Raw genomic sequence first — 19,379 nt, 5'->3', positions numbered from 1 at the left:
AGGTAGGTTTTACTGAGGTCTTAAAGAAGGAAAGTAGAGAGATGGAAAGACATAGGGGGGTTTTCCAGAGCTTGGGCCTAGGCAACTAAAGAAATTGGTTGAGCAATTAAAATTGGGGGTGCACAAGAGGTTAGAATTAGAAGAAGAGAGATTTTTAAGAAGAATACTGACCATGTTATACAAAGTGCCTGGGGGTGCCCAGCCCCCTTGGGACATGATCCATTAGGAGGGGAGTTGAGAAAATTATTGAGGAAAGTAATTTCTAAGAATGCTTCAAACTGAGATTTCCATTTTGATAATATTAGAGGGGGTCTGAACTTCCCAACATATTAATGTGAGTAGAAATTGATATGCATTGCACCCGCTTTTTGGGGTCTCATTGCTAAATTTGTTTTGAGCCCATTTATTTTGGGTGTCCTGAATAATTAAAGACCTAATGTAAGTTGAAAGATACTTTATGGAAATTAGCAATGAGCAAGGCAGGCATCATAACATTCTTCAAAGGATCCCATGGTCAGAAGCCAGAGATGAGTTTCAGATTTTAATTAATTAAAAAGTACTTCCAGTAGAGCCAGGAGTGCTTCATCAAATGGAAAAGCTTCACTGCTACCACCCCACAGTTGCCCACTCCAACCCCTCTCTGTGACTTTGAGGGCTCCTGCCAGTGAGGCAGGAGGCTTGACATTGATATCTTACATCGAGCAACTGCCTGTGGAGTTATGATGTGTGCTGGCAGCTCACCTGAATATGTTCATGAGGCCTGAGGACCAAGCTCTTGGTTGGGACGCAGCTACATCTGCAGCACTGGGTCTGGACTGGAAACTGGCCCAGACAAATTTTTGGCTCTGTGAGTCTTCACTATTTTGCATTTGTTTTGAATTGAAATTTTAAATAGGTTAATATGTTTGAACATTGTGTGTGGTGCTATGTAATGATGAGGCACAGGATTAATTATTCTTACTTCGCTCAACAACTGTTCACAGTCATATATCTAGAGTGGGGAGGGGGAGGTGTGGTGCCACCATGTACAAGCTGGAGGCTCACTCCATAGGGAAGGAGGTACAGTTGACCAAAGATTTAGAGGTTTATCCTATACCTTCTAGTAGCTGATGGCTGTGGCTTAAATTGTAAAAAAAAAAAAAATTTTTTAAATTAACTGTCTTACTTTGTGTCTTAGAATTTCTACTTGTACTATCTTTATAAATTTGTTTCTAGAACAAATGAAAATCTAAGCAAATATATGTTTGACTAAACATATTCTGATGATTTACATCAATTTAAATTAAGGATAACAATGCATTGTTTACTTCACAAATAAGGAAGGTCTAACAATTTAGAAGTGGTAAGGCACAAGTTTTATAAAGGACACTTTAATTGAAGCAGTTCTGTACTCCACAGTTTTCCTTGAATGGTCTATTTATACAACATGCATCTTATGTAATAAAGAATTAAAAATTAATTCAATTAATTATAGAAATAATACTGTTAATTGCATTTAAATTACAAGATTAAGGCTGACTGTTTCAATAAGAATTTGATAAAGCTGGGATTATACTTCTAAAAATAGCTCCAGTTGGTATAATGTTAATGTTCTAAATTATGTTTTCTTAACAGTAGTATGAAGTTTTCCACCTCTGGATATGAGTACTTGAATTGATTTACGCCGTGGCATTCGATAATCCTTTTTGTTTGCAATTAAACCTATTGACTGCTACAGTTAACATGAACTGTTTGGGCCAGGCAGGGCAAAATTCAACCAGTGTTTTTCCTGCTATCCAGTAACCCAATTCGAAATCATGTGTGGTGGGTTGGATGGGCACAGAGGTAGACCCACCTCTTGATGCCCCATGGATAAGTACCCTGACAATGCTATTGTCATGAAGAATGGCCAATCAGGATAAGAAAAAACAATAGGGAGAAGATGCCTCGAGGGAAAACCTCTCCAGTGGCTTTTAGTTCCAGTACTAGTCATTGAAATTGGAATACAGTCATGACTAAACTACTCTTTTCAACCTGTCTGCATATCATTCTGTCTATGAGGGTGGCTGAATAACTCAGCACATTTGTATTCCAACATACTGTTTTTGCTGAGTGATTATTCAATAGACTGCGCGTGTAATTTCCCACTGGGTGAACTCTAGATGTTGGTTAAACCTTCCATTATTCAGAGATTGCACACTCCTCTACAAGAATTGCACATTTGGAAGCAAGCCAATCTTTTTTGTTTTATGTTAGCCCTTAGAAGACAGCTCAAAAGTATCATTGGCCAAGGTCTGTAATATTCCCAGAATAACTTGAGCCACAGATAAAATGAAAGAATGTTGATGTTTTGCGTGTGTTGAAAGGATTTTAGTAGGGGGGGACTTGGATAAAATGAGGAATGACAGCTCAGATTCTTCCTTGACTTATCTGAACCTCCATAGTGTCCCTTGGGACATTTTCCTAGATTAAAGGTGTGAGAAATATGCAATTTGTTAGATTATGTTCCTGCTTCATTGATAACTGTGGCAGACTTAATTGGATAGCCCTTGATTTTGCAAGGGCATGAGCTGTTGTTGCCATCACACAAAATGGAAGAGGATTATATTGTTACTTTTGCATACAGTGCGATTATTTCGGCAATGGCACTAAGTTTCCCTACTTGCCAAGTGATTGTAAGAAGCGGTGAAGTGGGAGCGAGGTATAGTGAACTCAATAACATCTAAGGGAAATTTAAACAGATTACAAACTACTGGAAAAAAAATTAGCTGGAGAGAAAAGAGCATCTTGTAGCTGTTAACTGAGGTACAAAATTGTTGAGCGGACACAGTGCCGGGGTAGGTACCATTATGGCAAAACAGCGAAATCATGCAAGGTACTGTTATTTAAAATGGCTTATGTTTTAAAACATCTTTTTTCTTCTTTTCTGCCATGGAGTCTTGTTAAAATTATGACGAGTGATTAATTCTTAAAGAAGTAACTCATCTATTTGACACTTGAATCACTAATTTTTAATCCCCCATTTTTACATATTTTACATATTTGGATTGCATTTTGATAAGCTTATATTTTTCAGTGGGAGTATTTTAAATTGACAAAGCATTTGTCATTACCATAATTGGCATTGTTCTGCATAGGGTATCATTTGCTCATTGACTTGAAAGTACAAATGTCATTTGCCCATTGAGCTGTTGAGTTTACAAGATTTGGAATGTATTTGAGCAACATTATTTGAAGTCACTTGAAACTTGAAGTATCTTAATGCTCAAGGAATGTCTTGCTAGTTTTTTAAATGCGGGTACAGCTGTTTAATTATCCAAGTTGGACAATTTACATTTATCCATTTACATTACAATCAGTTGAGAAATTGTCTTGCCCAGGAAAGGCCAGTTTTGTGAAGTTTTTTCAAATTCACTCAAAGGGAGAACCGGCAAGATGCTGACAGATGTCACATGACACTGGTAACTCATTTCTGTCTTAAACTTCATAGGGATTCTGAAGGCTGAAATGGTACCATTACATCCATTTCATCTCGCCTCGCCATTGCACTTTGAACTCATTAGTTTGTATCAGTATCTTCAGGGACCAAGAGGCACTTGCGTACGGTGGTTTCATAACAAGAAGGTTAAAATAGCCAGCTTTCAACTTGAGTGAACTCCACACTTTAATTTCAGTGTGAAATCGATAGTTTCCACTATCTGTATAATATTAAGCGTGATCACGTACACGCAATAAAAGCTTTTGGCTGCAACACATTGTCACTGCTCCACTGGAATCACCTGGCTCTTTTGCAGTATTCTTAGCTTGGAATTAAAGAAGCAATCAGCTATGTTTAACTGAATTCAGCATTGCATCAGAGACTAGTTTGGCGATTGACAAATGAATGCAGAAGCTATGCTTTGGCCGTCGTCCAAAGTAATTATTCAGGTTTTAACCTAAAGAGCTTCTTCTCCCATATCCTCTCTTTCCAGGTTCATGTAGGAATAAAAAGAGCTGCAAGGTGGTCTTCCCAGAGCACGAACTGAGGAAGCGTTTGACAGCCCAGCAGTACCATGTGACTCAGGAAAAGGGGACAGAGAGGTATGACTGGATGGAGTGAGCGAGACACACCTTAGAAACCTCATGCAGTGCCTTTGTTTCGGGTGATAAACGGATACTGAAGGGATTAATATGGTCTGCACTTTCATTCCTCAACAAGTTGTTACAACATGCCATATTTAGTTAGGTTAATCAATTAGGGCACCCACTTATGCAAATCCAAGGCCTAACATGCAATTCAAGTCCCTTTCCAATATTTGATCATACTTGACTGCAGGACAAGGCATGCAGGCTGCTGTCAGTTTGCTCTAGGTAACAGCAGGCAAACTTGCAGTCTTTAAAGAGACCACTGAAGGCTTCCACCAAAAAGGTATGTGAAGCTAAAAGGATCAGGAGTGCTTCGCTTGGCTCCACATTAAAATAGTGGAGCTCTGTAGCCACTGCTTCACTGTCTCACAATCTTCTCTCCACCCCTTATTCACAGTCAGCCCAATACTTGTCCTTACCAGCTGATCTTCATCTTCCATGTGACCATTGTGCTGCCATTTAGCACATGACTGCCCCCCCCCCCCCCCCCCCCCCCCCCCCCCACCCGGTACACCTTTTCATTCCTGGTGATGCAAGAGGACAAATTTTGCACGATTCTCTCACTCATCAGTTGTGACACAGCGGTTCATGGTTACTGCTGGCTTCGTGCCCAAACCTATTCCATGGCTTTTCTAATATGTTTAAAACAGCTCCCACATTTTAAACCTCTCACTTCACTGCAATAAGTCAATTAGATGAAGTAACTAAGCATATTGCTTTTGCTAATATGATTGATAACAAAATGTTGTGGAATTATTTTGGTCTCTTTGTTTCACTTTGCTAAAGTACATGAGGCAACAAAGTAGTAGTCTGAGTGCAGACTATTTCTTTGGAAGTCTCTCTCCAGATACTAGAATAAGCTAAACACTGAGGGAAATGGACCACTGCCAATGAGCAGTTTGAAGGTGGTCATTGTGTGTTCAGACGTTTGGCTGCCAAAAGAAGGTAGCGTAATTAAGCCTGTTTTTGAAGCACATGTGGAGAAAGTATTTATTGGCTCATTTGCAGTTGGAATGTCAAAAATGTTTAATAACTACCCTCACATGTCTGTAGTCCTTGCAACCAAGCACTCAGTGCTGTTTTAAAAGAAATACTCACCCTCTTCCAAGGCTGTATTTAGTGAAAGCGTTGAGTCTCTCAGCTGATCTCAGCGCCGAGTTGACATGCCAAGGCTAACTATTTTGTCTAGTTTATACAGTGGACCCTGGCACACGTATTCAAGAACCTCTAATCCAAATTTATTAATGATGTAACTGCTTGTTTCCATTCATGCCCTACAAAATGCTCTTTACCACACATGGGGTCCCAGTTAATAGGCTTCGCTTTCTTCCTGTCACAATATACTGTTTGAATTTATTGAATGTGAGTCATCTGCTTAGAAACTCCAGAAGTGCTTTGGCAGCAGACCTTAATCTGTGTGCCTGAGCTTCCAGCCAAATCGCATTCTGTTGTGTACCGAACCAACAGAATGATTCAGCATGTACAATTGCCCAGAGATTATCAGTCATTTTTTAAAATCCTGTTTGTAAAAATGGAAACTAGATGTGGAGGCAGGGAAGTGGGTGAAGGAATAAAATACTGCACAGCTTTAGAAACGTCAAGTTACTCACTTTATTGCGTGTTAAATAATGTTGCTTTATAATTCACATGATTCAATACATTTTCTCTTCCAGTGCCTTTACAGGAGAGTACACATTGCACAAAGATAAAGGGACCTACAATTGTGTTGTTTGTGGGACTCCCCTTTTTACGTAAGTATGTGTATGTCAATAACGGGCACATTCGTCATTAACTTCTTGTGCCAAGTATGCACTGAATGACTTAAACAACAATTCTATAAAAATGTGATGCAACCATTGGTGTTTGTTATTGCACTCCAATCCTGTTCCCAGGTTGCTGCCTATAATCTTTATGACCTGAAGTCCATAACAAGACACACTGGAGGAGGGGCAAGCAAAAAATAACTACAAGACCCCAAAATTATCATAAACTTTAAAAGCTAAACAAAAACAGATGGCAGGATGCAGTGTTTAGCATAGTAAAGCTCCTTCTACTCATCAAATGTATTGAGCAGTTGAAAAGGAATGTTGTGGATTGATAATAAAACTCTGTCCAGATTACCACTGTTACCCCTTTAAACATTCAGGGTTCCGCAGCAACTTTGTTGATATTGAAGGTCATCTGGATTTAATAGGCTTTAGAAGTTTTTAGTTTCTGGTATGATTGCCTCTTAGCTATTGTTAGCTTTTAGCTGCACTAAGTGTATTTTTTTTACAAGTATTTAGCAATTCTGCTGACCAAATCTATTAATGAAATAATACATTGGGTGCATTTTTAATTTAGTTCTGAGTTGAATATTTCTGACTTGAAGGATATGGTATATTGTCTTGGTGATACTTTGCTTTTCTTCATATTTATTTGTTATATTTAGGGGACAAGATCTTTTTTTTATTGTCAATCGTCCTCCTATACATTGGAAAACCAGTCTCTCCAGCCCCTGAGGGTGTAATCTGCATCACGACTGATTACCTCTGCAAGGTTCCTTGCACTCTCAGACCACATATAGCACTGTACAGGATAACCTATTGCACATGAATCAAGGAGATGGCAGACGAGCCCAACAAAATATCCTACACCTTTTTTTTAAGTTGTAGAGTCTGAGACTGAGACTTCTGCAAAAGTGGTAGTAGTTCAGCTTTCTTTTTTTAAAAAAATGCGACTCATTGAAATATTAAAATGTTGAAAGCATATTCAAAATCTGATCAACCACAACCTACGTTTATGTGGAACCTTTTAGCAAAACTGTCCCAAGGTCTTTCACAGGACTGTCTCAAACAAAACTTGACATTGAGCCTCATAAGGAGATATAAAGAACAGATGACCAAAAGCTTGCTCAGAGAGTTAGATTTGAAGAAACATCTCAAAGTAGGAGGAAGAGGCGGGGAGGTTTTAAGAAGACAATTCCAGAGTTTAGGGCTGAGTTGAAAGCACTGCTGCCCACGGAGCAATTAAAATTGGATACACACAAGAGGCCAGAACTGGAGGAGCAGTGTTTTCTCAGAGGTTTGTAGGGCTGGAGTATATTACAGAGTTGGAGAGGGGTGAGGCCATGGAGGGATTTGAAAACAAAGATGAGAATTTTAGAATGGAGACGTTGCTTGGGTGTGAGCCAGTGTAGATCAGCGAGCACAGGGATGATGGGTGAACAGGGCTTGGTATGAATTAGGGTATCAGCCAGCAGAATTTTGAATAAGCTCAAGATTGGCAAATTACATTTTTTAATTTACTTAAGATTTTATTCATGAAACTGGAAACAGTGCATGATATAATTTGGCTCACATATACTAACTTGTTTCCAAATAATGGACTTGACCAAAACTCAGTAAAGTTGTAATTATTGTGTTATAGTCCTTCTAAATGAATATTTATTAATCCTGCAGCAAGCAATAGACAAGAGCGTGCACTATGATGGTCACTGTTGTTAAATATCAACATAACCAAAACACCCAAAACTAAAATAAACTGATTTATATATTTTGTCCTGGTGATTTGAAGGCTATAATTTTGAAATTTCAGCACTAATTATACATTGCCCATGCTTCTCGTTTGCAATTTGTGACACCATGTGGGATCTTCAATTAGATTTCTTTTCAATATTCTGAGGTATTATTCTAAGCCACCATTATACTTCAAACTATCCAGATCTAGCAGGATATTTGTAACTGAAAAATTGTGCAGGCCATGAATCAGTCTTGGTTACCTAAACAGTCAAAATTCTGATGGGTGCTCACATCATGAAATTTTTAAAAATATTACCTCACTCACTTCTGGTTAACTATTAATACTGCAATAAGGAAACCAATTTAACTCAAATTAATTTGGATAAGTAAACTTCCAAAGATATTCTCCTAACCATTAGAGTAATCATGGTGGCTGTTTTATGTGTTCCAAATGTTGATTGACAAACTGTAGATTCTAGTAGTCTTCAGACTGGAAAACCCCAATTTCTGCACTCCTCACATCATGATTTTCTGATAACCGTTCCCATTATCATTCCAATTTTTAATATGTAACATGTCTACTTTAAATTTTATTTGGTTGAGAATAAATCAAATTTCTGTTGGATGCTACGTAATGGATGGGCAGAATCTTCCGGATGGCATGTGGGGACGGGCCCAACACGCCGACGCGTAAAATGACGCGTGATGACGTCGGGCGTCCGTCCTGAGGTCATCGTGCACCATCGCGATATTTTGTTTGGTGGGTGCACGCCAGAGTCGACTGCGCACCCGCCAAAATGTCAATGATCTACTAACACCGTTAAGAAATTAATTAAAGCAGTTAAGAACGCTGCCCGTCCAACCTCAACATTGGCGGGCAGGCGAAATGCCCAAGCGGCCTTCGCGTTTCTCAGGAAACCTCATCGGCGTGTGGGACGAGGTTTCCTGAAGCTTCTATTGAGTAAGTGAATAAATTGTCATAAATTTACAAACATGCGCCCGCTCATGTGACACAGTCACATGAGGCAACATGTTTAAATAAATTTTTAAATCATTTCTGTCATGATTTCATTATACATTCAACCTCCCTGAGGCAACTCCATGCCTCGGAGATTTCTGTGCTCTTTCGTGCGCATGCTCAATTGGCCCACCCACGTAAAATGGCAGCGCGAAGCCGATCGCGGGCGGCGATCTGCTCCATGCCTACTCCTGCCCAGACTGCCCAGCATAGGAAAAATCCTGACTCATGTGTTTACAGATTGTTTCAAAGTAGGTAACGATCTATGATTATTCTTTCCATTGCCAGTCCATCTACCTCTTATGACCGTCCAAGGACAGGTCAAAATAAACTTAAATCATTGTCTTGAATCTCGTCACGCGGAATAAGAGAAGGTTCTAATGAAGTAAATGGGAAGGAGGTTAGATTGAAATGGCTACGCAGGTGAAAACATTAGGGGGAGAATTTTCTCTCCGTCGGGGTGGGGGGGGAGGTGTGGTTAAGCGGGAGCAGGTGCAGGTGTGCGGCAGGCGGTGAAAGAGCGCAAAAATCTCTCTGAAGCATAGAGCTGCCTCGGAGATTAGTTTAAGTTTGATAAATTTTAATAAAGGGGAAAAAGTTTTTAGGACATGTCCCCTCGTGAAACTGTGACATGAGCTGGGACATGTCTATGAATCTTATTAAAATTTTTTCAAACCTTTAAAACCCTTCATGAAATCTCATCCTACCCGTGGATGAGGTTCCATGAAAAATGTGAAGGCCGCTTGGGCTCTTTGCCTGCCCGCCAACCTTAAGATTGGATGGACAGCTCAGTTTGTTATTTTAATTGATAGTTAACTGGCTTTAATAGGCCTTTAACAGTTCGGCGGACGAGCGCCAGACTCGGGTGCATGCCCGCTGAACTGAAAATCTGAATGACGCGCCTCATTTTATGCCTCAGCAAGTGGGCCCCGACCCCACTTACTGAGCTGAAGATGCTGCCCTAGGAATTATTTGTCATAATTGATTAAAATTTATTGCAGAATATTTGTCATTGCAAATCTGTCTCCAGTAGCAATAGTAGTCAAGGAAAGTTGTGGGCCCACTGAGAGATGAAGGTAGCCATTTTTGATTAGAGAGCCAGGAAATCAGAGATACTTGATAAATATTTTACCTGAGGTTTTATTTTGCAGAAGGCAATAAATGAGAGACATGGGGTAGAATTTTACCCCCGTTTGGGGGTTGGGGTTGTGGGGGGGCGGGCGCGGACCTGATCAATGCCCCTGATCGGGTCTGCGCTGCCATTTTATGTGGATGGGCCAATTAAGGCCCACCCAGCGTGACACACGCCCAGAAGCACTGAGCGCTCCCTGTGTGGGTAGGTGGGGTGGTGGTGTTTGGTTCCCTGAGCTGGGGCAGAAATCTCCCTGAGGCACAGAGCTGCCTCAGGGAGATTAGTTTAAGTTCCAACAATTTTAATAAAGAGAAAAAAAGATTATAAGAAATGTCCCCTCATGTGACAGTGTCACATGAGCTGGGTCATGTTAGTGAGCTTTAATGAAAAAATGTATTTAATTTATAAACCCTTCATGAAACCTCATCCCGCCCATGGATAAGGTTCCATGAAAAATGCGAATGCTGCCTGGGCTCTTTGCCTGCCTGCCAACCTTAAGGTTGGATGGGCAGCTTTCTCAATAGGCTTAATTAGTTCATTAATGGCCTTAACAGGCCTTTGGCTGCTGCCTGCCTAACTGAAAATCTAAATTTCGCGCAGTGACTTTGGGATGCATGCCCGACATCACCCCGCGTCATTTACGCCTCGGTGAGCGGGCCCCGCCGAAGATTCAGCCCCAGGAATACCTATGGTAAATCTGCTACTAGAGTTGCATATTCAAAAGAAAACTCTATTCAAAGGTTAAAAGGACGAAACAAAGAATAGTCACATGATTGAGATGGAGTGCACACCAAAATGCTGAAGGAGAACAGAGGGGTTTGGGAAAAAGTAGTAACCATAATTTTTGAAAATAGGATTTGAGTAAGTTGATCTTATCTCTGTCATTGGTAAACTTGTTTCGAACTAAAGCTGATCAGGAACAGATAGCATTGATTTGTAAAGGACAGCTTGTGCTTGACTAACTTCACTGCCTTTTTGAGGAAATTACATGGGATATAGATAAAAGGAATACAACAGTTGTTGCATACATGGATTTTCAGAAGGTGTTAGTCAAGGTGCTACATAGGAAACTAAGAAGCATAATATTACAGGGAATGTAGTTGCAGACATGTAGGTGGTCTTGTGGCGCAGTGGTAGTGTCCCTATCTCTGGGCCAGAATCTCTGGGTTCAAGTCCCACTTCTGGACTTGATGGCCAAGGAAGGTAACATAGCCAAACAGGTTGATTATCAGCATGTAAATCCTTCCAATGTTCCAGGTGGTAGGTGGTAAGAACAGGAGAGTTTCCTGGTTAGCCAAACTACAGAAGGCAATGGCAAACAGTTGCAGTACTTTGCCAAACATAACCATGGACTGATCCAATGGAAGTCCATGGTCGCCAATGCCCTCTTAGGGCATGGTACCTGAAGGAGGAGGAGGAGATGCATGTATAGAGGGATGTCAGAGAGTCAGGAAATAGAGAATTGGGTTAAGTGAATGCTTTCAGGTTGATTAGATTTAGGTAGTGATGTGCCTCAGGATCTATGCTAGGATCACTTTTGCTTTTAACAGTAACTTATTTATAGAGGCCTTTAACATAATGAAACATCCCAAGTGGCTTTACTGGAGCATAATAAAATAAATTATGAAACAGAGCCACATAAGGAGATATTAGGTCAGATAACCAAAAGTGAGGTAGAGAGTTGGAGAGGTGTAGGGAGGGAATTCCAGAGGTTGGCACCTTGGCAAATGAAGACATGGCCATCAGTGGGCAATTATAATTGGGAATACACAAAAGCCCAGAATTGGAGGAGCACAGGTATCTCGAGGGTTGTGGTGTTGGAGGGGAATACAGAGGTAGGGAGGGAAAGGCCATGGAGGGATATGAAAACAAAGATGAGAATTTTAAAGTCAAGATGTTGGTGGACTGGGATCCAATGAAGGGCAATGAACATAAGGGTGATGAGGAATGGGACTTGCTGCGAGTTAAGACATGGGAAGATGAGTTTTGGATGACCTCAAGTTTAAGTAGGGTAGAATGTGGGAGACCAGCCAGGAGTGCATTGGAATAGTCGAGTCTCGATGCAATGAAGGTATGACTGAGGGTTTCAGCAGCAGATGAGCTGAGTCTGGGGCGAAGTTCGGTGAAGTTACGGAGGTGGACATAGGTGGTCTTTGTGAAGGCATGAATATGAGGTCAGAAGCTCATCTCAGGATCAAATGTGACACCAAAGTTATGAACAGACTGGCTTAATCCCAGACTGTTGCCAGGGAGAGGAATGGAGTTTGGAGTAGAGACTGAAGACAATTGACTTAGTCTTCCAATATTTAATTGGAGGAAATTTCTGTTCATCTAATACTAGATGTCAGATAAGCAGTCTAATAATTTGGCAACAGTTGTGTCGTCGGTACAGGTGTTGGTAAGGTAGGACTGGATGTCGAAAACATATGTGAAAACAGTGCTGCACCTTTGAATGATGTCGCTGAGGGGCAGCATCTAAATGATGGTTGGAGGCCAAAGATAGAACCTTGGGCGACATCAGAGGTAATGATATGGGAGCAGCAGGCGAAGCCATTTCAAGTGATTCTCTAGCTACCATAATTTAGAATGAAACCAGGTGAGAGCAGTCCCACCCAGCTGGAGAGATGTTGGAGGAGAATGGTGTGGCCAACCATGTCAAAGGCTACAGACAGGTGTCAAGAAGATATTAAAATGTTATTGGAAATTATTTTAAAATAGAGCTCTAGTGGGGTCTGTGTCTATGTGTGTGTGTTAATTGGATTGAAGCCAGCTAGTCTAGGCATTTTGAGATGTTAATTAGATAAACGTAAGGAGGGTAAAGGTAAAGTGTAAACTTCCATTTGTTAAAAGAAACCATTCAAGATTGTGGCTGAAATCTTACACATGGCTAGAAGATGCCAAGCAATGTTTTTTTAGCTCACTAGTAAAATTGGTCGGATGATAGGATGTTATTGTTAGAAGAGGTAAAGTTAAATGCCTAGTGATACAATGGAAAATTTACATTCAAAGAGAAAGATATGTATATAGGAGAAAGGAGATTGTGTGTAAGGGAGAGGCATTTTAAGATCCATTAAGTGAGAAACTTCCAGCCTGTAAGCATCAAGTCTGTCTGCAAGGACCCAGAGCTCAAAGAAACTAATTTTGAATGTGATTGTCCAGGGAGTGCTTTGCCAGAGGTCTGTTAAATCTGAGTTTTATTGTTGCCTTAATGGGGGTGTAACTGAGAGTCAGATTAATTAGGGGATTTTTGTAATTAATATAGTAGTAATTTTGTAGAATTATGTATGTGTTTACAAAATTTCTTGTATTGATAAATGTTTAATTTAGTTTTATAAAAACCTCTTGAGACATGGTGGTCTTATTACTGCTGTATTAAAAGCCTGCATCTCAAAACATACAAATTACAAAAATTGGTTATGACAGTTTTTTCAAGTTTCCCTCTGGGATTTGAACAACCCAGCTTTTACCATTGGCTGTGTCATAATACAGGTAAAGAAGGATGCAGAGGAGAAGTTTACCTTTGTCACAGTCACATGGATTGTCATTGCAGGTTTAATTAGAGCTGTTCGGGTACTGTGGCAGGGGCAGAAACTTGATTAGAGGCATTCAAACATGGAGTTCCTGGAAAGATGGGAACGGATTTGGAAGGTGACATCATTTTCAAGGACTTTGAAAAGGAAAGGGATTTTGGAGATGGGATGGTAGTTTGCATGGAGAGGAGTCAAGGGCTTTTTTGTTTGAGGGGAGGGTTGATGACAGTCGATTTAAAAGAGAAAGGGACAACGCCTGAAGAGAGAGAACCATTTGCAGTATTGACTAACATAAGGGCCAGGAGGGGAAGTTGGGTGATCATTTTAGGGGGAATAGGATTGAGAGAACAGGAGGTGCACCACATGGACAAGATGAGCTCAAAGAGGGCATGAGGCAAGACAGGAGAGAAACTAGAGAAAGATGTGAGTTCAGGGCTAGGACAGTGGGGAATATTAAAGGACATTTGTCCAGCTGGGTTAATGGAAGGGAGGAATTCGGCAGAGGCAGCTGATTGAGACAGTTAATCTTTGTGACAAATATATCCATGAGGGAATATGAGAGAGGAGTTTAAGAAGATGGTTTGGAGCAAAGAAGCCAGGGGTTATCTTTGAATTCTAGGATTATGCTGGAATAATTAGCAGGTGAGAGCATAATAGTATTTCAAGTGGTCCAGCCAGTTCTGGCAGTGGATGACTAAACCAGTTGTCCGCCATATCCTTCTAAGTCTAGGTTCCTTGGATTTAGGGGACAGAGATTAGGACTGTACTGGGGGAACAGTGAGGGTGAGGGAGAGTAAAGTTTTTATTGGAGACTAGACATCAAAGGTGGAGTTGAGAGTGAGGTTGAATAAATCAGTAGCTGTTGTGGCGAATAGGCTAAACTGTTGGGATTTTGAAAGTGCAATTGTAAGTGAATCAGGGATAGTCAATTTGTAGAAAAATTTGAACATAATGGCGGTACAAAAAGGATTTTCATTTAACATCATTATCAATTAGGCATAAGAGTCAAAAGCTTGTTCTTAATGTCAAAATAGGAGGCATTGAAAGCTGTTGGAGAAAGCAGATTAGAGGTTAGTGAAGGAAGTAGTTTGTGGCAGCTGCAATTTAACATAAACGTGTGCCTTCTCCTGTGGTGAGTTTAGTGATGCGGAGGGCATTTAATCAAGTGGGAGGATGGCAATTAAGTCTGTGGCAGGAATGCCTGTGGATGGCCTGCCTTTGCCGCTGCCAATTGAGGCCCATAAGTGGGCAATTAATGCCCACTTAAGGGCCTCGTCCCACTACCACTGGGCAGAGTGCTTGTCTTCCGGGGAGTACGACAAACAAACCTTGACATGTTTACTTGCAGGCTTCCAGGGGTCCCTCATTTAAAAACATTGAGTACCTGATTGAGGGACCTGACATCATCCCCTGCCTTGCTCCTGACTCTCCTTCCCCTCCATCCCCCTCCCCTCCCCCCCCCCCCCACCCATGACCGCTAAACTGTGACCCCCGTCTTCCAATCACTCACTTGTGTGTGGGTCCCACTTCAATCCGAGCCCTCTGGAGGGTGTAGTACTAGCAGCAGCCACCGCCTCCCTGTGGTACTGCTGAATACAGAAGAGCTGCCTGGAGCTCTTGGTGGGTAGGACTTCTGCCGCTAGGGCGCTTGACCCTGGGGGAAAGACCTGCCATTGGCCCATTAGGTGCCTGCGTAGCACGAGATGCAGAAAGCCTTCCCGAAAAGAGGTGGTGAGGGTCTTGCAAGCTCTTCAGGCAGCAACTGAGACTCCCATTAATTATGTCCACTGTAGCATTTTGTGAAAAAGAAGCATGAGAGGAATTATATTAGCAGTAAGGGGATTATATCCTGGTGGCTGTGGAAAGTAGAGGATCAAGTGTTCGTAGACTGTAGGGTGCAAGGATTTTGGGTGTAACCTTGATGTGCGGTGTTTCTACGACATTAAAAATGCACTCCAATTGCTGAGAGTTATTTGCCCCTTCCCCGTACATACCCACTCAGCTTTGGTGGAGTTTTCGGGAGGTTCTGTAAATTACTCCATTAATACATCCCTTACATCGAATGAAACACACGGTTAGTTATAAGATGATGGGACGTCCTTTTAGGGCCTGTAGGATTGCACTAGGGAAGGGGTGCAGTAAGGTCCATATGTTCATTTTAAGGGAGATTTTGCAGCACCAACTAGATGTATATTATAACACATAACTTTTAACATAGTGCTACATGGAAAGCATCCCAGTGCATTTCAGAGGTGTAAAAGGGAGAGGAAGCAGATATCACGCTGAAGGAGAAGATATTAGGATGGTTAATTAAGAGCTTGATCAAAGGGGTGGATTTTAAGAGCCTTAAAAGGAGGTGAGGGACGTGGAAAAGTACAAAGGTTTAGGAAAGAAATTTAGGAGACTGGGAAGTACATAACTGTTGTACATTGGGGTGAAAGGAGGGGGATCCATGATTTTTATGAAATAGAGTTATACCTCAACATTAAGGAACTGAAATTCTGAAGGCATTCCAAAACCCTCCCACTTCCCATGTAGCACATATATTGTTTACATCTCTGGTTCTGATTCATGATTTAGCAAATTAAAAATAAATCAGATTCAAAACATGCATGCTACATTTGAGTTCTTGTCTGAGAATTTGGCTTCACTTCAGCATTTTCTTGGTATTGGCTTCTAACTTGACAATATACTCTACCAGAATGACTTGATTGAGCTTAGTTAAGCAGTTGTGTGGCTTGTTGCGCCCCTTGACTATGAAGCATTTGTTCCAAGTCCCTTAAGAATACAGCACTTGAGGAAACAGGCAACTTTATTGCATCGTAAGTGGAGATGCAATAAAATTGTGGTAAAGTCAGACTTTTGGAAATTAATCCTGTTATTCTTTTTGCTCCATTGAAGAAAAACTTAGTTATAGCTCAATATTTACTTGAAATACTATTATAACCTTTAAGTGCACTCCAGCTCTCACTGTTGCTGTGGGGGAAAAAGGTTAATGCCTCATTCTCAGGTAGTTTAATACATTTTATTGAAAGGTCTTTATGCATGTAACATCCTCTAACTGGGCTCCTGCTGAGCTACTCTTGTATCTTGCTGTGGCAGCTGTGGACAGATATACAACTGAGCGTTAATGTGTGATATAAATCTGACCAGAGCATGCTCACTAATTGGTTCGAGAGTCTCATATAGACAATGCTGTCTTGTAACAGCTTGCACGGATAGGCCTAGTCTGAAGGTTAATTCTGCTTGACAGCACATCAGCAGCATCTTGAGTGTAATTACCCAACAGCAGTTTTCCCACAGCTGAATGGAGGGCTTCAAAGGCTCCTGAATTTTCAGCTAGTATTAACTTATATCTGAAACATGATGTTCCCACAAGGACAGAATTTTTGCCTTTTAAAATGTATAAATTGCCTAGTCAGATAGCTATGCAACAAATAGTGAGAAAGAATTACATCTGGCCTTGAGCTACTAAGTTTAAAGATTCAGAAAATTCTTACATACTTAGCTAATTAGCAAGTTTTCAGAGTGGTCAAGCTTGTAATATAATTTAACTTGCAATTCACTAATGCATCAAAACAACAACAAACATGGATTAAAATGATTAGATCACTAGGAGTAATGGACAACAAATGTAAAACAATTATACGCTAAATAAGTGAAGTTAAAAGCTAACTGTCTTCAAAGTTTAAACAATATTAACAATATAAGGTAAATACTTGCATTGAACATTCTTGAATTGTTTTATTTTGTAACCAGCCAGTCACACTTTTAAACTTTTGACCAAGATTTTGAGAGTAATCCAGGGTGGTAATATAGAATATTCATTTCATCAAAGCGTATCTTTCTCTTAAATGTCTTTTTTCGTGTCAATTCCTTCTTCCCCCTTTCTCCTGTAGATGTTAATGTGTTGACTGTTGCTGGGATATAGTTCTGAGGGCTTAAGATGCTCCATGCTCCTTGTTCAAGAGACACTCTTCTTATGTGAATAAGACAGTGAGCTATTTGACTGTCCATGGCATCACAATTGAGTCCACTCATAATCCTCATCCAACATCCACACAAGTAGCTTTTCAGTGGGGGTTCATTGGAAATTAACCAAGAATAAGAATCCTGCCTGGCTTATCTTTCTTTCCCCACTCTGAGGCACCATAGAAAACTGTACATTCTCCTAACTACTACTGTGGATGAGATCAGCTAAACTCAAACTTAAACTTGTAATGTTGGCTTGTGCAGCACAGTTATCCAGTTTGTTGATAGGTTAAAGTCCTAGCTGAGGCTAGTGTTTTCAACTCACATGAGACTTCAGTTAAAAGATGTGGAAAATAAATAATCAGTGGTCCAGCATGCCATCATGGCATGGAAACCTTTGCAGATCTTCTCATACTTTAAACATTAACCTACCACTTATGGTATAACTGCTAAGGGCACCGCTTGGTGTCTGTAGTACCAGATTATAATGGCAAGAAAATCACAGAAAATTCCCCATTTCAATTAGCTGACCTGAGCTGGGATGGGAGTAGATGCACCATATTTAGAAACATAGAAAAAATTATAGCAAAAGAAGCAGCCAATCGGTCTGTTGTGTCTGTGCTGGTCGAAAAGAGTATTCTAGCCTAATCCCAACTTTCAGCTCTTAATCCGTAACCCTGTAGGTTATGGCACCTCAAGTACACATCCAAAGTATGTTTTAAATGGATGAAGGTTTCTGTCTCTACCAAACTTTCAGGCAGTGAGCTCCAGACCCCCATTTTCTCCAGGTGACAAGTTTTTGCCCCTCTACTCCCCTCTTATCCTTCTACCAATTACCCAACATTTATGCCCCCTGGTTATTGATCCCTCCGCTAAAGGAAATAGGGCCTTTCTATCTATTCTTCCTAGGTGCCGCATAATTTTATACACTTCAATTAAATTTCCCCTCAGCCTTCTCTGTTCCAAAGAGAACAACCCCAGTCTTTTCTCATAACTAAAATTCTTCACTGCTGATAACTTCTTTGTAAATCTCCTCTGTATCTTCTCTATTGGACACTGACACCCTGCTGATTAAAGGAAAGCTCAGCATTTCCACTCCTAATTGTTATCTGTTGAATCCTGTTTAAAAAGTGTATGCCTGTTGCCATTGAATGAGGATAGGAAGTAAGATGATGATGCCCTACATACTCTCAGCCAGTATTCACTATCCAAAACACTTAGGATAAGGGACTGAAGGCTACTTACGTTATAGAGCTGTACCCTTGCATGAGTTAGTAAGGGGAGGAGAAATTTACACAAAAAAAAAGCAAAGAGAAGCATTCTTTAACTGAGGTTCTAAGTGAATTGTCTACAGTTCTTGGAATGTGTTATATCATAGCAAGAAAGTTGCACCCACCCTATGTTCCAGGAGGCAAGCTACCAGAAGCAAGGGCTTGATCCAAAATGATTAAGTGTTAATATAAAAGTGAAAATGTATTTCCCTTTGTTTATAGAACTTGTGCAACTACATTTTACACATTCTGAAAATGTGCAAAAACATTAATCTTTGTAAATAAAATAATCTTTCATTTTATAGGTCAACAACCAAGTTTGACTCTGGATCAGGTATGTATAATTTTTGAAGTGAAGTAAGTCATTGTCAATTTTATTGTGCCCAAGTTAAATGCATTTTTAGAGTTTAAAACAAAAATATTATGAAAATGTTCCTGGCTAAACTTCAAAGCATGGATTTTCCACTTGTATGGAACTGGGACATATGTTCAGTGAGAGCACAACTTCTGTTGTACAGTGTCATGTGACATGGTGTGTGTCTGAAGGCAGGTCCCTGGCTCATTGTCGGCTAATGCTTCATCCTGAGCTGTTTTTTTGCCAGTTTTTTGTCAGTGGTGGTTTGCCAGTGCCTTCTACTCTCGGGGTCAGGGTGAGGAGTCAAGCCCCAAGTCTGCCTCAGCTGGAATGGTTACTATATCTAAATTTATCTATTTTAAAGTGAGTCAAAACGGCTGTTGTGGAGCCCAAATTTCCTGGGGTCTAGCTCTGCTGCTAGAAGCGGTATAGCTGCACCAATTTGGGGAATTTGAGCAGCAAAGTTTCAGAGGATGATTGACATCTATAAAACCATA

General features: G+C 40.6%; 1 protein-coding gene across 6 annotated transcripts in view; it reads left to right on the top strand.

The window, feature by feature from the left end:
* msrb3 (methionine sulfoxide reductase B3) overlaps positions 1-19,379 on the top strand; it is a 121,526-nt gene that overhangs the window by 39,881 nt on the left and 62,266 nt on the right. For all 6 annotated transcript variants that reach the window (XM_041215421.1, XM_041215423.1, XM_041215426.1 and 3 more), the window contains 3 exons: positions 3,951-4,059; positions 5,778-5,855; positions 18,833-18,861. In XM_041215421.1, the coding sequence (XP_041071355.1) occupies positions 3,951-4,059; positions 5,778-5,855; positions 18,833-18,861 (216 nt within the window). The remainder of the gene's footprint in view (positions 1-3,950; positions 4,060-5,777; positions 5,856-18,832; positions 18,862-19,379) is intronic.

This window comes from Carcharodon carcharias, chromosome 21 (assembly GCF_017639515.1).
Source record: "Carcharodon carcharias isolate sCarCar2 chromosome 21, sCarCar2.pri, whole genome shotgun sequence".
Taxonomy (NCBI): Eukaryota; Metazoa; Chordata; class Chondrichthyes; order Lamniformes; family Lamnidae; genus Carcharodon; species Carcharodon carcharias.
Note: the sequence above shows the minus strand (reverse complement) of the source record. Positions and strands in the feature narration are given on the sequence as shown.